The 21,725-nt window shown below is 39.1% G+C and overlaps 2 protein-coding genes across 2 annotated transcripts in view; both read right to left on the bottom strand.

Annotated features, from left to right (window-relative positions):
- Positions 1 to 21,725, bottom strand: part of LOC100617727 (T cell receptor beta constant 2) — a gene marked incomplete in the record, with an annotated part of 296,241 nt that overhangs the window by 192,351 nt on the left and 82,165 nt on the right.
- The window catches only part of TRB (T cell receptor beta constant 2), a 199,207-nt gene that overhangs the window by 166,769 nt on the left and 10,713 nt on the right, over positions 1 to 21,725 (bottom strand). Inside the window, exon 2 of the mRNA XM_056799811.1 lies at positions 17,670 to 17,695. Coding sequence (XP_056655789.1) covers positions 17,670 to 17,695 — 26 coding nt within the window. The remainder of the gene's footprint in view (positions 1 to 17,669; positions 17,696 to 21,725) is intronic.

Here is a 21,725-nt window from a genome sequence, read left to right as displayed (position 1 = left end):
CAGTAAATTCATGCATATGCATTCTTATAGCCTCTCTAAATACTATTTCTTTTTTCATCTTGACTCATTTGATGGATGCCAGGTAGAATCCAAGAGCTATTTAGTTTTGTATTGATTTTATTATTGTAGATTTGGAGAAATATTTCATAAGATTCTTGGTAGGTTGTGTTTTGGAAATTGTTCATATCTTTGTTACCACTTATTTATTAGGAAACTGTATAGTGTTTGTTTCTTAGCCATTTCTTAGGAGGTATATTTATCTAAAATACTTAGGAGTCTTTTATGGTCTTCCTGAGAGCCTTTTGTAGGATGTTATCCTGCCTGTTCCTCAGTTCTTTAGATGAATTAATATTGTTTATCCCCACTTCTTCTCATTCTCCAAATTATCTGCTGTTTCAGCAAAAACTGCAGCTTGCCTTCTTCTTCAAGACCTCCAGAGATCCCAGGTGTGGGAAGAGAAAAAGTAAGGGTTCTTGCTCTGCTCTCTGATTCAAGTCACATTCTGTGTCACTGGCACTGCAGAAATAGATGCCACTGTCTTTGGGACCCAAATCGGTTACTGTCAGTGTAGAAGATTTTGTATCTGGACGACTGATGGGGAACTTGGCCTCATCAAAACCCTTCTCATAGGTGGCTGTTGAGCCCTGATTTGCAGTAGCAATAAGTACCAAGCTCTGTTGGGGAAGCTGGTGATACCAATACATGAAGGTGAGTTGGGTGTCAATTTGATGACAGTGGATCAGCACAGAAGAGCCTTTCTTCCAGATAACTCTGCTTGGTTGTTGAGAAATGAGAGCTCCAAGCCCCAAACCTGGAGATATAAAGAACAAGAGAAATTAGCAGGAGCAGCTAAGCTGGTAGTTGCACAAATATCCCTACTACTGGAATTTTTTTTTCTGTTCACCATTCTTTTTCTCTAGTATCCTTCAGACCCCACTTCACTGGTTCAATGTTAGCCTGGCTCTCCAATCTCCCTTAACACACAATTCTCCTCCTTTACTGATCCCTCACATTCATCCAGAGCATGCATTTCACACTATCATGATTTCTTTCCCAGTTCCCCGGGGTTTCTGGCACATACTGGGTCCTAGAAGTAATAGAAGGATGAGCATCTTCTTATATTGACTTCACTCCTTCCTCAAAGAAGAGACTGAGGACCAGGTGAAGGGCCAGTTCTTGTCTCTTGTGGATTCAACTGAAGAAGCCCTCTTCTGCCCTCTGGTGAGCTCTGTCACCAATTCACTCAGTGTTGCCATTATTGTTATTATTGGTATGTACCAACTCCTCTCCTTATGGCAGCTGTTCTGGGTCAGGAAATTCTGTATTCTCTTCACAAATCTAGAATCACTTCCCCTTCTTTATACTCTACACATCTCATTGAATTGTTGTGGCCATCAAATGGCATAGTATTCAAAAGTCTTCTACTATGAATCTTATACAAATATGCTGTGAGCTTTTTCACCTTTTTCTAATATAAGATCCTCAAGGACAGGGGCTCTTTTGACTTGGTCTTTGCATCCCTTGAGTATATAGTGAGTGCCAACAGTCCAACTACAGCATTGCAGAATCATCTCTCTAAACACAAATCTCTTTCTTCTCCCTAAAAGCTTTTCCCTAGGCTTGTGCAGGGCTCCTTTAAGCTCTTCCTTCCCACTGTGGGGAGGTGGGATTGTAATTTCACCTGTCCCCCCTTTCTTACAGAGGGAAGTATCTCCAATACATTTTACAGATAAGGAAAGTGAGGCAAAAAGGATTAAGGAACTTGCCTAGGTTTATACAGCTAGTAAGTGTCTGAGGGAAGATTTGAACTCAAAAAGATGAGACTGTCTGACTCCAAACCAGGCACTCTATTCACTGGGCCACCTAGCTGCCTCTTTCTTGTTCATAACAAACATTTAATTATCATTTATTAATTGAAAAATCCAAGTGGCTATAGTCAGACCTTTTATTGCACAGACAACTTCTAAATTTCCCACTCTGAGTCAGTGATGAAGTTATCCCTTCCTGGGTGTTTGTTTAGGTTTTGTGGTAAGTTCTGTTGGGGTTTTTTGCATGAACAAATGTATTCTATTTCTGCTTTTTAATCTGGATGAGATGGGAGCGACTGGAATGTGGCTGTAGGGGGCGGTAATGGACATGTATTTAATAGCATTCAGGAAGGGAGACCTAAGAATGTGTCATGATTTACTTGGGCAGAGAATGAGAGGGAGAAGATTGAGGAGGGCACATGCCTTAAGCTTAATTACAAATAAAAGGGTGTTAGCCTCTGTGTGTCAATGAATACTAGGAGTTGGATATGGCACCCCTGCCAAAGTAACCTATAATCTCAGCACCCAAAAGCTCATTGTCCCTCTTATAAAGAATGATGAAATCTTCATGGGACCAGAGATTGAGAGCTGGTTTGCACTTCCATTGCCATGTGACAGATTACCTCTTTCATTATACATATAAGAAAACTCTTTAAGAGTTAATGCTAGGGATCACAAGATGGCTCAGTGGATTCAGAACCAGCCTAGACATCCTGGGTTCAAATCTAACCTCAGACACTTCCCAGCTGTGTGACCCTGGGAAAGTCACTTAACCCCCCTTACCTAACCCTTACCACTCTTTTGCTTTAGAACCAATACACAGTATTGATTCTAAGACAAAGAGTTAATGCTAGGGGCCACAAGATGGCTCAGTAGATAGAAAGCCAGTCATGGAGATGGGTGGTTCCAAGTTCAAATCTTGTCTCAGAAACTCAGATACTGTGTGACTCTGAGCAAGTCACAATCCCCCATTGCCTAGCCTTTACCACTCTTCTGACTTGGGAACCAATTGATTTTATCCCCAAAGGTAAATGGTTTTTTGGGGGTGGGGAAGAATTAATGTTCCTGGTATAATCTGTATTTGATTATTTAGTACATCAGGGAAGAGGGAGAAAGGAAGGAGGGAGAAAATCTGAATCCCCAAATGTCAAAAAACAATTATCAAAACTTTTATCCTACATGTAACTGAAAAAAAATAGAGAAAAAAAGAGTTAATACTCTACCTCCTCCTGTGAGAGAGTGGGGAGATAGCTGAAAATGCAATCCAGCTTCCCACTTCTGGGAGGGAAGAATAAGGAGAAGATCTGAAGAGGCCTGGGGGGAAGTAGAAGGGGAAGAAAGAGATTTGTGTATAGAGAGGAGCTGAAACTGCAATGCTGTGGTTGGACTGCTGGCACAGAGGTACACAGCAGAGTCCTTGAGTTCTGTGGATTGGATTGTCAGGGTTGAGGGTAATGATTTAGGCCATTTGACTATGAATTGATCAGGTAATCCAGTCTTATCAAAATCCTCATTGTTCTGGAAACCAATCAGCATCTCTATTCCCTTCCCTGGGACCTGTCGGTACCAGTAAAGTGCATTGTGTCCAGAAATGGGGTGACACGTCAGGTTCACTTGCTGTCTTGTTTCTGCGATAAGCTGTTTGGGGATCTGGGTGACTCCAGCATTTGTAATCCCTGCATGCAAAGGAGACAGAAGCAGAGTGAGGGGAAATTATAGCGAAAGATCAGTATAAGATTTCCAGTGGCCTCACACCTTACCTGCTCCCAGCAGAAACATGGAAACCCAGTGAAGGATTCTGGTGCCCATGTCAGAGACAAGGCAGGCATGGATCATCTCACGAGCTCAGGGCTCTGGCATCTGGAGGTAGAGATCTGAGATCACCTGATCTCAGAAGGCACAGTCTGTCTTAGATGTCACTTTCTCTGTCAATACTCATATTCTTATAGACTCCTCCAGAGAAGAACATCCACACTCTCGAGAACTTGGTATGGAAACCTCGGTCCTTTTTGCAAAAACAGATGCCATCAGGCTCTGGACTCCATGTTTGTCTGAATGGACAAGAACTCCTAAGTATTTTATTAAGGCTCAACTGATGCCATATTCTTTGCGAGCCTATTCAGTGCTAAGCACAGTGACTGCTCCTGATGGACTCAGTTGATGCTGCCTTTCTAAATCATTTTGTGTATTTATTTATTTTTGCCCTATATTTACTTACAGACAGCTTCTGGGTATCCCTTCAAAGCTAAATAAAGAGGTTGTAAATTCTGATCACAGCTAATATGAAGGAAGCTACAGACTAACTTCAGGAATCATGGGGTAGTGGGTCTTGGGTTTAGTGGGATGTTGGGCAAATATGGAAGAAAAGGTTTGAAAGTGTTCATCTTCAGAGTGATTTGTGGGGGGCTGCCAAGTGATTCAGTGGATAGAGAACCAGTCCTGGAGAGGGAAGATCCTGGGTTCAAATCAAGCCTTCCTTGATATGATCCTGGACAAGTCACTTGACCCCAAATGCTTTGCCCTTACTGCTTCTTCTGCCTTGAAACCAATACTGAGTGTTGATTCTAAGACAGAAGGTAAGGATTTTTTAAAAAATACAATAAAATGACTAATGGAAAATGAAGAAGTAATTAAACTTAGGTTAATGAATAAAGACCTAATTGTAATCAGATAGGTGTTTTGTAATTCTTAAAGCTCTATAAATATAGAATCTAAATAAATTGCATGAATATATGTGTGTATATCTTTAAATCTTATTCTACAAGACTCATCTTTTACAATTTAAGAGAATTGCAACCAACAAATATTTAGTAGGTGTCTATTTCTTCCAAGGCACTGGGGATATAGATAAAATGAGTTCTGTGCCTTCAAAATGCTTTTTATCATAGTAATATTTAATATTTATCTTAAGATGGTTTTTCATCGTTGTCAACATTTAAATGGTCAGTCTTCAGCACCCCATTTAGGTGTTTTCTTGACAAAGATAACTGTCTCGAGGAGTTCAGGAGAAAAGGAAAAGAACCTATATGTTCTTAAATAGTTATAGCAGCTCTCTTTGTGGTAGCAAAAGGCCTGGAAATTGAAGGGATGATCATCAACTGGGGAATGTCTAAACAAATTGTGGTATATGATTGAATACTACTACTATTGCACCATCAAAATGATGAGCAGGCTAATTTTAATAGAACCTATAAAGAACTATATGAGATAATTAATAGAGAAATAAGTAGAACCAAGAAAATATCATACATACCTACAGATTTAATACTTGAAGGGTAAATTGTGAAAACTACTGCCAGAGAATGAACTGAAAAGTGGTAACGTGAAAGACATAATTTATATGAACAAATTTGTCTCTAGGATAATGCCTTCTGTGATGTCATGGAGGTTGATGGGTTGGTACACTTATGTATGGCTTTTATTAACTAAAAATAACAAAAACAAAGATCTTGGGGTAGCTTGTCATTTCTTTTCCAGGTCATTTTTCAGGTGAGGAAACTGAGGCAAACTGGGTTAATTGACTTGCCCAAGGTCACACAACTAGGAATATCTGAGATAAGCTTTGGACTTAAGAAGAGGAATCTTTTAGACTCTAAACCTGGCACTCTATCCATTTAACCACCTAGCTTTCTCTCCCTTGTTCATAACAGACATTTAAATATCATTTTTAATCCTAGTGGTTATATTCAGACCTTTTACTGTACCTAGGGCAGGTAGCAGTGGCTGGAAGGACAATTGGCAGGGTGAGATTGTGGTATTACCTAGAATTTAATCCTAAGGAGGAAGAAGCCTAACCATGTTCTTAAGCTATATAAAAGGGGCAAGTACCCCTATTGCCATTGACATAGAGGTGGACCAAGTGGGCAAAACCATGTGCAGCCTTGTCAGGCATCTTCTAAATTTCTCATTCTGAGGCAAAGATAGAGTCACCCCTCCCAAATTGCAGTTCTGGGGGTGGTGATGGACTTTTAGTTTTTTAGTAGCATTCAGGTATACAATTCTGGGACTACATCATGTGTAAAAAAGTTAGGATAGAGGGGCAGTAGAGGAGAGGGAAACAATATAGGAGGGCATGTTCTTTAAGCCTAATCATAAATAAAAAGGCCTTAGCCTTTGAGTGTTAATAAATAATAGGAGCTGGTTGTACCACCCCTGCCAGGGCAATTCTTCATCTCAATACCCAAAAACTCACTGTCCCTCTTATGGAGAATGAGAGAGTCTTCATGGGAAAAAAGATAGAGAGCTGGTCAGCACCTTGAGTGAAATACGACAGGACATTTACTTCATTTTACAGATGAGGAAATTATTTTTAGAATAGATGCTCCATCTCCCTCTTCAAGAGAGTTGGAGACACAGCTGAAGCTGAAGGGGAGGGGAGGAACCCTAATAGGCTTATGGAAGAACTTGGAGGGAATTGGAGGTTTGTGTATAGAGAAGAGATGCCTTAGCAATGTTGTGGTTGGGCTACTAGCACAGAGATAGACAGCAGAGTCCCCAAGTTCTGTGTGTTGGATCCTCAGGGTTGAGGGTGATGTTTTAGGCCATTTCACTAAGAATTGATCTTTGGGTAATTCAGTGACATCAAAAGCCTTGTTGCTCTGGAGATATAACAGCTGTTCTATTCCTTTCCTTGTCATCTGTGAGTACTAGTAGAGTATTCCTTTCCTTGTCATCTGTGAGTACTAGTATATGTCCCAAAATGGGATTACCTGTTAGTATCACTGCCTGTCTTGTTTCTGTGATAAACTGTTTGAGGAGCTGGGTGACCCCAGTATCTATAAGTCCTAAATGAAAAGGAGATAGAAGGAGAAAGTTAGATCCAGTGCCTAACAAGATGGAATTTCCAGTGGCCTCAGGCCTTAAATGCTTCCAGTAGAAAAATGGAAACCAGTGAAAGATTCTGCCACTCATGTCAGGATCAAGGCAAGAATGAATCATGTCATCAGCTCAGGCTCTGATATCTGGTAACAGAGATCTGAGGTCTCCTGATTTCAACAGGTATGATCTGTCTTTCATTTCACTGTCTCTCTACTATTCTTTTCTGTTTCATAGGTGACTTCATTCCATTCACATTAATAGTTATGATTATTAATTGTGTTTCCCTTTATCTTATTTTCCCCCATTTCTTCTTCTCTCTCATTTTAACCTTTCCCTGTTCACAGATATTTTGTTTTTGACAATTGCCTCCCTCAATTCATCCTCTTTTGTCTCCATCCCCCTAACTTCTTTTATTTTCCCTACCCTCCTACTCATGAGATAGGTTTCTATAGCTGAATGAGTGTGTTATTCCTACTTTGAGTTAGTTCAGATGAAAGTAAGATTCAATTATAGCCATTCCCTGCCCTCCCATCTTCTCCTCCACTGATTTTGCCACATATATACCTCTTAATGAGAGGTAGTTTATCCCCTTCTATCTCTATTTTTCTAATCTACTCATGTGATTTTCTTGCATTTAAAAATCTATCTATTTTCTTTTTTCCTTTTCTTTAATATTAATCCATCTTATTTAGCTTCATTACATCTTTCTGCCAGGAGCCATCAAAGACCACACTGTTTGACACCATCACATATGGAAAACCAGGGACTGCAAAGCAGCCCTGAGGAAGGATGGAAACACCCACAAACGCCCCCCCCACATGACTTTCCTTATTAACATCCCCTTATTATTGGAATTGCTATGATTGTTATTCTTACTTAGCCCCAGGAAAAATACATGAGAGCATCATGTTTGCAGGGTTAATACAGATGTCCCACTCTGTCCCCCCAGAATATTACCAGGAAATCCCACTTACAAAATTAAACCTAAGGATTCTTATATACCCTCTTAGATAGGACCCTCTTCTTTAAGCATCAAAACTTCTGGCAAATATGTGCTCTGAATTCCCCAACCTATATCTGGGTCATGTTGATTCTACCCTCTGACCCCACACTTAGCAACAGTGTTTATGTTGACTATCTCTGTAGGTTTCCTGTCTGTTATTAGGTTCTATGGAAACATGTATGATGAAAAATAATTGTGTGCCAGAAAAGCATGTACTCACTGAAACTATAAAATAAACAAAACCCATGAAATGGCAGAACACTGAGTGATGCCTAAACGCAGATCTGAGCACTCAGTCATCTCTCACCTCATTATTAGTCTAAATCGTCACACCTATCCAGAAGAGACCCTTGGGTTTGAGAGTCCCCTGGACGGGCTTTCAATATATACTTCCTTCCATTGCTCTAATAATGATACAGTCCTCAAGTATCTTAGGTACTTTAGGCATCTTGCATACTTTAAATACGTTGCCTTTCTCAAATATCATCGATATCTTAATTATTTCAATTATCACCTTCCCAAGTATGAATGGACTCAGTTAAATCTTATCAAAAACTCTTAAGTTTTCGTTTTATCTTTCTACAGTCTCTTGAGTATCAAATTTGCTCCTCAAATTTTCTTTTCATCTCTGGTTTTTTGGTCAAGAAAACTTTGAAATTTCTCTATTTCATTAAACATAAGTTTTCTCTCTGAGAGTGATGCTCAGTTTTGATAGATATGTAATTCTAGGTTGTAGTTCTAGATTCTTTACCTTTCAGAATATCATATTCCATGCCTTATCGTTCTTTAAGGTACTAGTTACTATGTCCTGTTTAATCTTGACTATGGCTCCTTGATATTTGCATTGTTTTCTTTTAGTAGCTTCTAGTACTTTTTCCTTGGCCTAGGAATTCTGGTTTTGACTACAATAGTCATAGGATACTTTATTTTGGGGTATCATTCAGGAGGTGATTGGTGAATTATCTTTATTTCCATTTTCCCTTCTTCTTCAAGGATATCAGGACATTTTTCCTGGATAATTTCTTATAATATGGTGTTCAGGCTCTTTTTTGATCATGGCTTTCAGGTATTCAAAGATTCTTAAATTATCTCTTCTGGATCCATTTTCCATGTTGGTCATTTTTCCAGTGAGATATTTTAGATTTTCTTCTATTTTTAATATTTTTTTAAATTTTATTTTATTGTTTCCTGCTGCCTTATGTTTTCATTATATTCTATTTGTCTGATTCTTATTTGTATTTTCTTTCTTGAGTTTTTGCATTTCCTTTTCATTTAGATAATCCAACTTTTTAAAGAGTTGTTTTCTTCAGTTTTCTTTTTTGGCCTCCATTTCCATTTGTTCAGTTCTATTCCTTGAGAAGTTGTTTTCTTTGATATATTTTTGTGCCTCACTTTCCTTTTGACCTATTCTAGTTTTTAAGGAGTTGATTATTTCAGTGAATTTTGTGGAATAAAATTTTAAAGATAAACACACACATCCACATATGTTTATATAATTAATTTAGGTTACAATTGTTTCAGTCAAGTCCTACTCTTTATAACCTCTTTTGGGTGTTTTTTTTTTTTTTGGAAGTGAAACTGGAGTGGTTATTTCCTTCTCCAGCTCATTTTACCAATAAAGAAACTGAGGCAAACAGGATTACACAGCTAGGAAGTGTTAGACCAGATTTAACTCAGGAAGATGAGTCTTTCTGACTCCAAACTCAGCAATTAGTTATTGAGGAACCTAGCCACCTCTCTCTTGTTAATACCTGCACTTAACTATGATTTGTTAATTGGATAACACTAGTGAGCATAATAAGACCTTTAACCGAAACAAGGGCAGGTAGCAGTGTCTAGGGGAGAAAATGGGGAGAGGTTGTAGGTTTACCTGAGGTTTAGCCCTGAGGAGGAGGAAGCTTAACCAGGTTCCTAAACTGGTAAAGGGAAGTAAATACCACTCTTGTCAATAATTCAGAGGCAGACCAGACAGGAAAAAATATAAGTATCTTCTAAATTTCCCACCCTAAGTCAAAGATAGAGTCACTCTTCCCTAACTGTGGCTCTTTGGGTGGCAATGAACATTTATTTATTTGGGAAGATTTATTTAATAAGATAAACCTGAGTATATTTTATGAATGACTTTGTGTAAAGAGATTAGGATGGAGAGGTAAAGTAGGAGAGAATAAAGATACATGAAGACATGTTCTCTAAGAATTATCACAAATAAAAATGCTTTAGCCTTTGGTTGTTAATAAATATGAGGTGCTGATTGTTCTACCCCTGCCAGGGTAATCCATAATCTCAACACCAAAAAGCTCATTGTCTTTTTTTATGGAGAATGATGCAAAATTTTCATAGGATCAGAAATCTAGATCTGGGCAGCACCTTGCTTAACATGTAACAATTACCTCTATCATTTTAAAGATAGAGAAACTCTTTAAGAGTTAATGCTTTTAGACTTCTGGTCAAGATGGCGGCGTAGAAGCTGCGAAAGCTCAGACCTCGGAAACCCTTCCTTACCGATCGCAAACTGAGTGCTCCTAGGACACTAGAAATTCAAGCTGAACAACAGGACAGACCCGGGGAACCCTCCTCCTGGACCTGGATCAAAAGGTATGGCCCCCCAAAAGCCAGAACCCTAGATCACTTGCATCTAAGGGGCAGGCAGAAGGAAGGTCCCAGGACCCATCCCCCCCAACCCAGAGTGCTGAGGCCATGGTAGCAACAGGAACTTCAGGGCCAGCAAAAGGGCCCCAGGGCTGGCTATTTTGAAGGACTCACCTTGAAAGCAACCTGAGCCAGTCTCTGGGACTCCCAACACAGATAACAGGGAAACATAGAGAGAAGGGGAAAGCCTGTAGCCCCCTGGCTGGGTCCTTCCAACTCAGTCTCAAGGGAGGTCCCAGGTTTAGGGCACCAGCTGAACCCAATCCCATCTGGAGCCCTCAGAGCTACTGAAAGGAGAGAAACCTCAGGGGCAGCAAAGGGGTTGCTCTGAAAAGCTTACCTTGAAAGTAACCTGGACCAGTCTCCGGGCATTCAACACAGATTGTGGAGGAGGAGGTTGGTTTTTTTTTTCTTTCTTTCTTTCTTTCTTTCTTTTTTGGCTTGGGGATCATTCAGCCCACACCAGATGAACCTAATCCCATCAGGAGCCCTCAGAGCTTCTGAAAGAACAGAAACAGGGCCTGCAAAGGGCTTACCTTGAAAGCAACCTGGGCCAGTCTCCGGGCATTCAAAACAGATTGGGGAGGAGGAGGTTTTTTGCTTTAGGGCTCATTCAGTCCAAACCAGCAGAACCTAATCCCATCAGGAGCCCTCAGAGCCCAGGGAGGCCACAACCCCTCCCCCCTTAGAGAGCAGAGTCTTCTGAAAGAACCAGCTGAATCTAATCCCATCAAAAAAGTCTCCAGAACGCAGGGAAGCCCAGGCTCCCCACCCATCCTCATTGACTGCTGGACTTTAAGCCAATCAAAAGCCTCCAGAGGACAGGGAAGCTCAAACCCCCAACAACCGTCCCCCAGAGACTACACCAAGAGATCTTCTGTTAAAGCTCCAAGAGGGGAGATTGATAGAAGTCCCCAAAAAAACAAAGAAAATGAGAGGAACAAGAGCACAGACAAATACGGGGAGTAAAGAAGGGGTGAATTTGAGCAAACAACAGAAAAAGAAGAAGAAACTACAATAGACAGCTACTACTCAGCAAATTGAACAGAGGGGGAGAGATCAGCAAATGATAAACCAGAAATCCCAGCAAATTGGATACAGGCTGTAGAAGAACTCAAAACACGACTAAGAGAGCCTAAAGACAATTGGGAAAAGAACTTAAAAATTAAGATAAGTCATCTGGAAACAGAGGCACTTAAACTAAAACGAGAAAATAGTGTCTTGAAAGCCAAAATCAACCAGCTGGAAAATGAGGCAAAGGAGATGAAAGATGAGGTAAAGAGGATGAAAGATGATCTTCAAAGAAAATCAGACCAGAAGGAAAAAGACAACCAAAAAGCCAGAGATGAAATCCAATCTTTAAGAACCAGAATACAACAACTAGAATCAAGTGACCTCACAAGGCAGCAGGACACTAAAACAAAACAAAAAGAATGAAAAAATTGAGGAAAATGTGAAGCATCTCATTCACAAAAAAGACGATTTAGAAAATCGTTCAAGAAAAGACAATTTAAGAATAATTGGACTACCAGAAGACCACGACAAAAGAAAGAAGCCTGGACATAATACTAGAGGAAATTATCCAGGAAAACTGTCCCGAGATCCTAGAACAAGAGGGGAAAGTGGAGATTGAAAGAATCCACAGATCACCCCCTGTATTTAATCCCCAACTGACAACACCAAGAAATGTTATAGCCAAATTCAAAAACAATCAGATGAAAGAAAAGATATTACAAGCTGCCAAGAAGAAGACATTCAGATACCATGGAAACATGGTGAGGTTAACACAGGATCTGGCTGCATCCACACTGAAGGACCAAAAGGCATGGAATAGGATATTCCGGAAAGCAAGGGAACTAGGTCTACAACCAAGAATAAAACTGACTATATTCTTACAGGGGAAAGTATGGTCATTCAACACAATAGAAGAGTTCCAAGCATTCATAAATAAAAGACCAGACCTGAACAGAAAATTTGATGTCCAACCACAGAACTCAAGAGAATCATCAAAAGGTAATTAAAAAAGAGGGGGAAAACAACAACAACAACAAAATTTTTTAAGAGACTCAATAAGTTAAAATGATATATATCCCTATGAGAAAAGAGGTCATTGGTAACTCTTAAAAACTGTTGTTATTACCTGGGCAGCAAAAAGAAGTATACTTAGAGGGAACAGCAACAAACTATATAGGATGAAAGGACAAGACATAAATAGGTATATAGATATATGCATACATAAATACATATACATGTGTATGTATATATATATATATATATATATATATATACACATGACTAGAGCTAAAAAAGAAAAGAGGTTATGACTAAAAAAATGGGAAAAGAAAAATGGGGGTAAATTTATATGTCAAAAAGAAGCTCATGGCAGGAGGGGGGAGAACATCGATACACTGGAAGGGTAAAGAGGTTGGAGACAGGAAATACTCAACTCTTACATACTTTGAAACTGACCCAAAGAGGGAAGAACAATCCAATCCATTGGGGAAGAGAATAGATTTGTGCCCTATAGGGGAGTAGAAGGGTAAAAAATGGACTGGTGGGGAGGGAAGCAGTACAAGGGAGGGAGAGGGTGGAGGGGAAATTTTTAAAAGACTATAGGGAAAATAATGGAGGGAATAAGAAGGGAGGGGGGTAGAAAAAGAAGTAAAATAAGGGAGGGAATGGGGGAGGAGGGCCGGGCTGACTATAAACAAACATTGGTATAGAAGGACATAGTGAAAGAAGAAAAGGCAGGACCAGGAGTAGAAATCAAAATGCTGGGAAATACACAGCTAGTAATCACAACTCTGAATGTGAATTGAATGAACTCACCCATAAAACGCAATCGAATAGCAGAGTTGATTAGAATCCAAAACCCTACCATATGCTGTCTGCAAGAAACACACATGAGGAAGGTAGATAAACAGAGGGTGAAAGTAAGAGGATGGAGCCAAACCTATTGGGCATCAACTGACAAAAAGAAGGCAGGAGTCGCAATCATGATATCTGACAAAGCCAAAGTAAAAATAAATCTAATTAAAAGAGATAGGGAAGGTAATTACATCCTGATAAAAGGTAGTATAGACAACGAGGAAATATCTGTACTCAATATGTATGCACCAAATGGCAGAGCATCCAAATTTTTAAAGGAGAAACTAGTGGAGCTCAAGGATGAAATAGATAGAAAAACTATACTAGTGGGAGATCTGAACCTTCCCCTATCCAAACTAGATAAATCAAATAAAAAATACATAAGAAAGAGGTGAGAGAAGCAAATGAAATCTTAGAAAAATTAGAGTTAGTAGACATATTGAGAAATATAAATATGGACAAAAAGGAATACACCTTCTTTTCAGCCGTACATGGTACATTCACAAAAACTGACCATGTACTAGGGCACAAAATCATTGCAAACAAGTGCAAAAGGGCAGAAATAATAAATGCAACCTTCTCAGACCACAGTGCAATAAAAATAATAATTAGTAAGGGTACATGGATAGATAAATAAAAAATTAATTGGAAATTAAACAATATGATTCTCCAAAACCAGCTAGTTAAAGAACAAATCATAGAAACAATTAATAACTTCATTGAAGAAAATGACAATGGTGAGACATCTTTTCAAAACCTATGGGATGCAGCCAGAGCAGTACTCAGGGGGAAATTTATATCCTTGAGTTCATATATAAACAAATTAAGAAGGGCAGAGGTCAATGAATTGGGCATGCAAATTAAAAAACTAGAAAGTGAACAAATTAAAAATCCTCAGATGAAGATTAAATTAGAGATCCTAAAAATCAAAGGAGAAATTAATAAAATTGAAAGTCAAAGAATTATTGATTTAATAAATAAGACTAGAAGCTAGTACTTTGAAAAAAACAAATAAAATGGACAAAGTACTACTCAGTCTAATTAAAAAAAGGAAAGAAAAAAACTAAATTGACAGTATCCAAGATGAAAAGGGAGACCTCACCTCTAATGAAGAGGAAATCAAGGCAATCATTAAAAACTACTATTCCCAATTATATGGCAAAAAAATATGGCAATCTAAGTGATATGGATGAATACTTACAAAAATATAAATTGCCTAGACTAAAAGAAGAAATAAATTACCTAAACAACCCCATATCAGAAAAAGAAATTGAACAAGCCATCAAAGAACTCCCTAAGAAAAATTCCCCAGGTCCAGACGGATTCACAAATGAATTCTATCAAACATTCAAAGTACAGCTAACCCTAATACTATACAAACTATTTGACAGAATAAGCCAAGAAGGGGTTCTACCAAATTCTTTTTACGATACAAACATGGTACTGATCCCAAAGCCAGGCAGGTTAAAAACAGAGAAAGAAAACTATAGGCCAATCACCCTAATGAATATAGATGCAAAAATCTTAAATAGGATACTAGCAAAAAGACTCCAGCAAGTCATCACAAGGGTTATCCACTACAATCAGGTAGGATTCATACCAGGAATGCAAGGATGGTTCAATATTAGGAAAACCATCCACATAATTGACTATATAAACAAGCAAACTGACAAAAATCACATGATTATTTCAATAGATGCAGAAAAAGCCTTTGACAAAATACAACACCCATTCCTATTGAAAACATGAGAAAGTATAGGAATAGAAGAGCCTTTCCTAAAAATAATAAACAATATATACCTAAAACCATCAGCAAACATCATCTGCAATAGGGAAAAACTCAAAGCCTTCCCAATAAGATCAGGAGTCAAACAAGGATGCCCATTATCATATCTTTATTATTTAATATTGTACTAGAAACACTAGCAGTAGCCATTAGAGAAGAAAAAGAAATTGAAGGTATTAAAATTGGCAATGAGGAGACCAAGCTGTCACTCTTTGCAGATGATATGATGATTTACTTAAAGAATCCCAGGGAATCAACTAAAAAGCTAATTGAAATAATCAACAACTTTAGCAAAGTTGCAGGATACAAAATAAACCCACATAAGTCATCAGCATTTCTATATATCTCCAACCCAGTTCAGCAGCAAGAATTAGAAAGAGAAATTCCATTTAAAGTCACCCGAGACAATATAAAATACTTAGGAATCTATCTGCTGAGACAAACACAGGAACTATATGAACACAACTACAAAACACTCTCCACACAATTAAAACTAGATCTAAACAATTGGAAAAATATTGATTGCTCTTGGGTGGGACAAGCTAACATAATAAAAATGACCATCCTACCCAAACTTATATATCTATTTAGTGCCATACCCATTGAACTACCAAAAAACTATTTTACTGAATTAGAGAAAACCATAACAGAGTTCATTTGGAAGAACAAAAGATCAAGGATATCCAGGGAAATAATGAAAAAAAAATACAAAGGAAGGTGGCCTTGCAGTCCCAGATCTCAAACTATATTACAAAGCAGCGGTCATCAAAACAATTTGGTCTGGCTAAGAGACAGAAAGGAGGATCAGTGGAATAGACTTGGGGTAAATGACCTCAGTAAAATAGTCTTTGACAAACCCAAAGACCACAGCTTTTGGGACAAAAATCCAGTATTTGATAAAAACTGCTGGGAAAATTGGAAGACAGTGTGGGAGAGATTAGGTTTGGATGAACACCTCACACCCTACGCCAAGATAAACTCAGAATGGGTGAATGACTTGAACATAGGGAAGGAAACTATAAGTAAATTAGGTGAACACAGAATAATATAAATGTCAGAACTTTGGGAAGGGAAAGATTTTAAAACCAAGTAAGACTTAGAAAGAGAGAGTCACAAAATGTAAAATAAATAATTTTGACTACATCAAATTAAAAAGTTTTTGTACAAACAAAACCAATGTAACTAAAATTAGAAGGAAAGAAACAAATTGGGAAACAATCTTCATAACAAAAACCTCTGACAAAGGTCTAATTACTCAAATCTATAAAGAGCTAAACCAGTTGTACAAAAAATCAAGCCATTCTCCAATTGAAAAATGGGCAAGGGACATGAATAGGCAATTTTCAGTTAAAGAAATCAAGACTATTAATAAGCACATGAAAAAGTGTTCTACATCTCTTATAATCAGAGTGATGCAAATCAAAACAACTTTGAGGTATCACCTCACACCTAGCAGATTGTTCAACATGACAGCAAAGGAAAGTAATGAATGCTGGAGGGGATGTGGCAAAGTAGGGACATTAATGCATTGCTGGTGGAGTTGTGAATTGATCCAACCATTCTGGAGGGCAATTTGGAACTATGCCCAAAGGGCGATAAAAGACTGTCTGCCCTTTGATCCAGCCATAGCACTGCTGGGTTTGAACCCCAAAGAGATAATAAGGAAAAAGACTTGTACAAGAATATTCATAGCTGCACTCTTTATGGTGGCAAAAAATTGGAAAATGAGGGGATGCCCTTCAATTGGAGAATGGCTGAATAAATTGTGGTATATGTTGGTGATGGAATACTATTGTGCTAAAAGGAATAATAAAGTGGAGGAATTCCATGGAGACTGGAACAACCTCCAGGAAGTGATGCAGAGTGAGAGGAGCAGTACCAGGAGAACATTGTACACAGAGACTGACACATTGTGGTACAATTGAAGGTAATGGACTTCTCCAGTAATGGCTTTACAATGTCCCTGAACAACCTGCAGCGATCTATGAGAAAAAAAAAAAAAAACTATCCTCAAGCAGAGGACAAACTGAGGGAGTAAAAACACCGAGGAAAAGCAACTGCTTGACTACAGAGGTTGAGGGGACATGATGGAGGAGAGATGCTAAATGAGTGCCCTAATGCAAATACCAACAACAAGGAAATGGGTTCAGAGCAAGGATACCCAGCCTGGGCTAGGGAAGGGGTGGGAGGGGTTGGGGGGGAGGAAAAGAAAATGATCTGTTTCCAATGAACAATGTATGAAAATGACCAAATAAAATAATGTTTAAAAAAAAGAGTTAATGTTTTTAGAAAAAGGGTTAATGCTATAACTCACTCTGTAAGAGATGAGGAGGGAGCAGATGAAACTGTAATCCCACTTCCTCCTCTAGGGAGGGAGGAGCTTGGAGTGGCTTGGGCTAGGGAAGAGTATGAAAGGAGAAGAAAGAGATTTGTGTACAGAGGGAAGCTGATTCTACAGAGCTGTGGTAGAGCTGCTGGCACAGAGATACACAGCAGAGTCTCCAAATTCTGTAGATTTGATCGTCAGGGTTGATGGTGATTCTTTAAGCCATTCAACTATGAATCTTTCTTTAGGCAATCTAGTATCATCAAGAGCCTTGTTATTCTGGAAATTTACCAGCATTTCTATTCCCTTTCCAGTTATCTGTTGGTACCAATAGAGAGCAACATGTCCAGAAATGGGGCCACATGTCAGTGTCACTTGTTGTCCTGTTTCTGTGATGAGGTATTTGGGCACCTGCGTGACACCCGCATCTGTAAGTCCTGCATACAGATGAGATAGAGTCAGAATGAGGGGAAAGTGGAGCACTGGTTAGTATAGGATTTTCAGTGGCCTCAAACCTTACCTCCTCCCAGGAGAAAAATGGAAACCCAGTGAAGAAAAATGATGCCCATATTAGAGACAAGGCAGGAATTGATCTTCTCACCATCTCAGGGCTCTGGTATCTGGAAGTAGTGATCTGAGATCACCTGGTCTCCATAGACATGGTGTGGCTTGGTTGTCATCATCTGTATCAACACCCACAGTACTATAAACACTTTCAGTGAAGAGTATGCACACTGTATGATGGTTGTCCTAAAATCCAGAGTTTGAAATCTTTTGGAGGAATTTTAGGAGAAGAGACTCACCAGTGCCTCAAATTGGGAAGACTAATCTTTTGAAGAGGCCATGGAAATGCCTCTGGAAACCACATGCTGCATTGAGAGATCCAGAATGAACTGAACTGAAGGGGGTTGAACACATTTATTCTGAAAATAAACTCTTATGCCAAAGGGAACTACCCCAAATTGGCATTTTTGTTAATACATCTATTAATTATTATTTCTGTTTTCTTTCTTTTTTATTTCCCTCTTGTTCCTGGGTTGTTGTAATTTCCCCTTAGGAAGCACAAAGTTTTATACACCTTTAGTGGGAGAATTCTTAGAGACATACATATGTTATTGGAAATGATTCACTGGGGAGACTAGGCAGGTTAGTCTCCTAAGACCCTCAGCTGAGGAGATTCAACATTCTTGTCTTCCAATAGATTCACAGGGGGTGGTGAGGTGGGTATGGGGGAGGTGGGGGGTGAGAAAGGAATTTGTATTTTGATTTGATCAATCAGATATTTAGACTTCCCTTCCATTTGTTTTGAATATGGGTCAATCAGCAACCAGAGAATTGATCCCACAGGCACTACCCCCCCCCAGGTGGTGCCAGGCTAATTGAGGAATTGTGATTGGTCCTTGGGGAGTGATGTAAGCGAGCTAGTGGTTGTAGTAAGGATTTATAGGATGAGACCCAGCAGGAAGCTGGGGTTTTTTGTTGTTTTCTGAGACTGAGATTTGGAGACAGACACTGAGTTGTTAGGTTCTGGATTATTAGGCCAGGAAATTCTTCACTTCCTTTCTATATTTCTCTCTAATTTTCTTTTTTCTTACTAATAAATCTAGCTATTAACAGTCTTGTTGACTTAAGGGTTAATTACAATTTTGGTGGCCACCCATTCTAATCATTACAACACTCTATGAACATGGTAGAGAAACTTTAGTCACTTTGCTGACATAGATGGTATCAATCTCTGGACTCTGTGTTTGTATCAATATATAAGAAGTCCTAAGCACCTCACCAAGGCTCAACTGATTCCTTGTCCTTTGAGAGCCTGCCCAGTGCTTAGCACAATGTCTTACTAATTCTGATTTACTCAGTTGATTTTGCCCTTCTAAATCACTTTGGATTTATGAATTTTTTCATATGTTGACATATATGATAGAAATCTTGGGAGTGTCCCATCAGTAGTTGTTTGGAAGGAATTGGGAGTTCTGACCATAGGTACTATGAAAGATGCTATAGAGAATAACCTCAAGAATCAAGGAGCATTGTCTCTCTCTTGGTTTCAACAGGATTGTAGGTCAATATTGGAGAAAAGGTTGAAAAGTGTTCATCTTTAAAGTAATTAATGGGGGCATCTAAGTGATTCAGTGGCTTAGGAGCCAGGCCTGGAATGGAAGGTGATGGGTTCAAATCTGACCTCAGCCACTTCTTAGCTGCATGATCCTGAACAAGTCATCTAAACCCAGTTGCCTACCCCTTACCACTCTTCTGCCTTGGAATCAATGCATAGTATATATTCTAAGTCAGAAGGTAAAATAATAACATGAGTAATGGAAAATGAAAGAGCATTTAAACTTTGGTTAATGAACAGTAAGATAATTGTAATCAGAAAAATGCTTTGGAATTTATAAAGATATATACATATGGGAACTAAATTAGCTGCATAAACATATATCTGTGTTTGTCTTTAACTCATATTATACAAAGATCACTTTTTTTAATTGAACACAGTTGCATCCAAAAATATTCTTTAAGAGATTCTTTCATCCAAAGTCCTGTGGATACAAAAATAAAATATGATATAGTCTGTGCCTTCAATGCTTATAATAATTGTTGATGTTCATATTAAGCTGATTTGTTGTTGCTATCAGTCATTTAAATCATGTCTGATTCTTAATGACCACTTTTGGAGTTGTTTTTTTTTTTTTGCAGAAATATTCCAGCTCATTTTATAGGTGAGGAAACTCAGGGAAGTAGTAACTGACCTGGCCAGGGTCACACAGCTAGAAAGTGTCTGATGCCAGATTTGAACTTATGAAGATAAGTCTTCCTGATTCCAGGCCTGGTACTTTATCTACTGAAGCATCTAGCTACCTCTCCCTTGTTCATTATCATCATTTATCATTTCTTAACTGAATTATCCTAAAGGCTATAATCAGACCTTCTACTGCACATAGGGCAGGTAGCAGTGACTGGGGGAGCAAATGGGGAAGTTATAGTGTTACCTGGGGTGTAATCCTGAGAAGGAGGAAGGCTAACTTGATTCTTAAACAGAGAAAGAGGAAAAAGTATCCTGATTGTCAATGGCATAGAGGTAGGTCAAATGGCCAAAGCCATGGGCAGTGTAGTCAGTCATCTAAATTTGCCAGTCAGAGTCAAAGATAGTCACCCCTCCCTAACAGTGGTTCTGGACATGGTAATGGGCATTTATTATTTAATTAACAATAGAGAAGATCATCCTGAGCATGAGTCATGAGTAACTGTCTAAAGAGGTTAGAATGGAGAGGCAGAGTAGGAGAGAAGATACAGGAAGGCATGTTCTTTAAGACTCATCACCAATAAAGCCTGTAGATGTTGATAAATACTAGGATCTGGTTGTGCCACTCCTGAAAGGGCAATCCATAAGCACAATACCCAAAAGCTCACTCTCTCTTTTGTGGACAGTGATCCAAAGGTTTCATGGCATCAGAGATACAGAGCTGCTCAGTACCTTGGTTTCCTTATAACAGATTAACTTCCTCATTTTACAGATGAGGAAATTCTTTACGAATTAATGTTCTATCTCCCTCTACAAGAGGATGGGGGGTGGTGGAGACAGCTAAAAGTAAAATGCCACCTCCTCCCTTAGGGAGGGGAGAGCTGAGAGGAGCCCTGCCCAAGCTGAGGAAAGAGCATGGAGTTAGAAACAAGAGATTTGTGTGTAGAGAGAAGATGATTCTCTAATGCTGTGGTTGAGCTGCTGGCACAGAGATAAGTAGCAGAATTCCCGAGTTCTGTGGATTGAATTTTGAGCGTTGAGGGTGATGATTCAAGTCGTTCAACTAAGAATCAATCTCTGGGCAATTCAGCATCATCAAGCATATTGTTATTATGGAGATATGCCAGCATCTCTATTCCCTTCCCTGTGATCTGTTGGTACCAGTAGAGTCCAATATGTCCAAAAATGGGGTGACAGGTCAGTGTCACTTGCTGTCCTGTTCCTGTGATAAGCTGTTTGGGGACCTGGATGACCCCAGCACCTGTGGTCCTGCATGGAGGGAGATATGAGCAGAATGAGGGGAAAGTAGAGCCAGTGTCTGACAAGTATAAGATTTCCAGTGGCCTCAGACTTTACCTGCTCCCAGTAAAGAGAAAGAAAACCCAGTGAAGGATTCTGGTGCCCATGTCAGAGTCAAGGCAGGATGAATCATCTTACCAACTCAGGGGTCTGGGAAGTAGAGATCTGAGATCACCTGGTCTCAGTAGGCATGTTCTGCCTTGAATGTCACTATCTCTGTCAACACCCAAGTTCTTATGAACATCTCCAGAGTAGAGATGCACAGTCTATGGAACAAGGTGGGAAAACTTCAGTCCTTTTTGCCAATATAGATGGCATCAACCTCTGGACTCTGTGTGTGTGTGTGTGTGTGTGTGTGTGTGTGTGTGTGTCTGTGTGTAATATATTTACTGGCATGATCAAAAGCTTTTGAGAATCCCTTT

This window comes from Monodelphis domestica, chromosome 5 (assembly GCF_027887165.1).
Source record: "Monodelphis domestica isolate mMonDom1 chromosome 5, mMonDom1.pri, whole genome shotgun sequence".
NCBI lineage: Eukaryota > Metazoa > Chordata > Mammalia > Didelphimorphia > Didelphidae > Monodelphis > Monodelphis domestica.
This window is presented reverse-complemented; position numbering and strand designations above follow the sequence as displayed.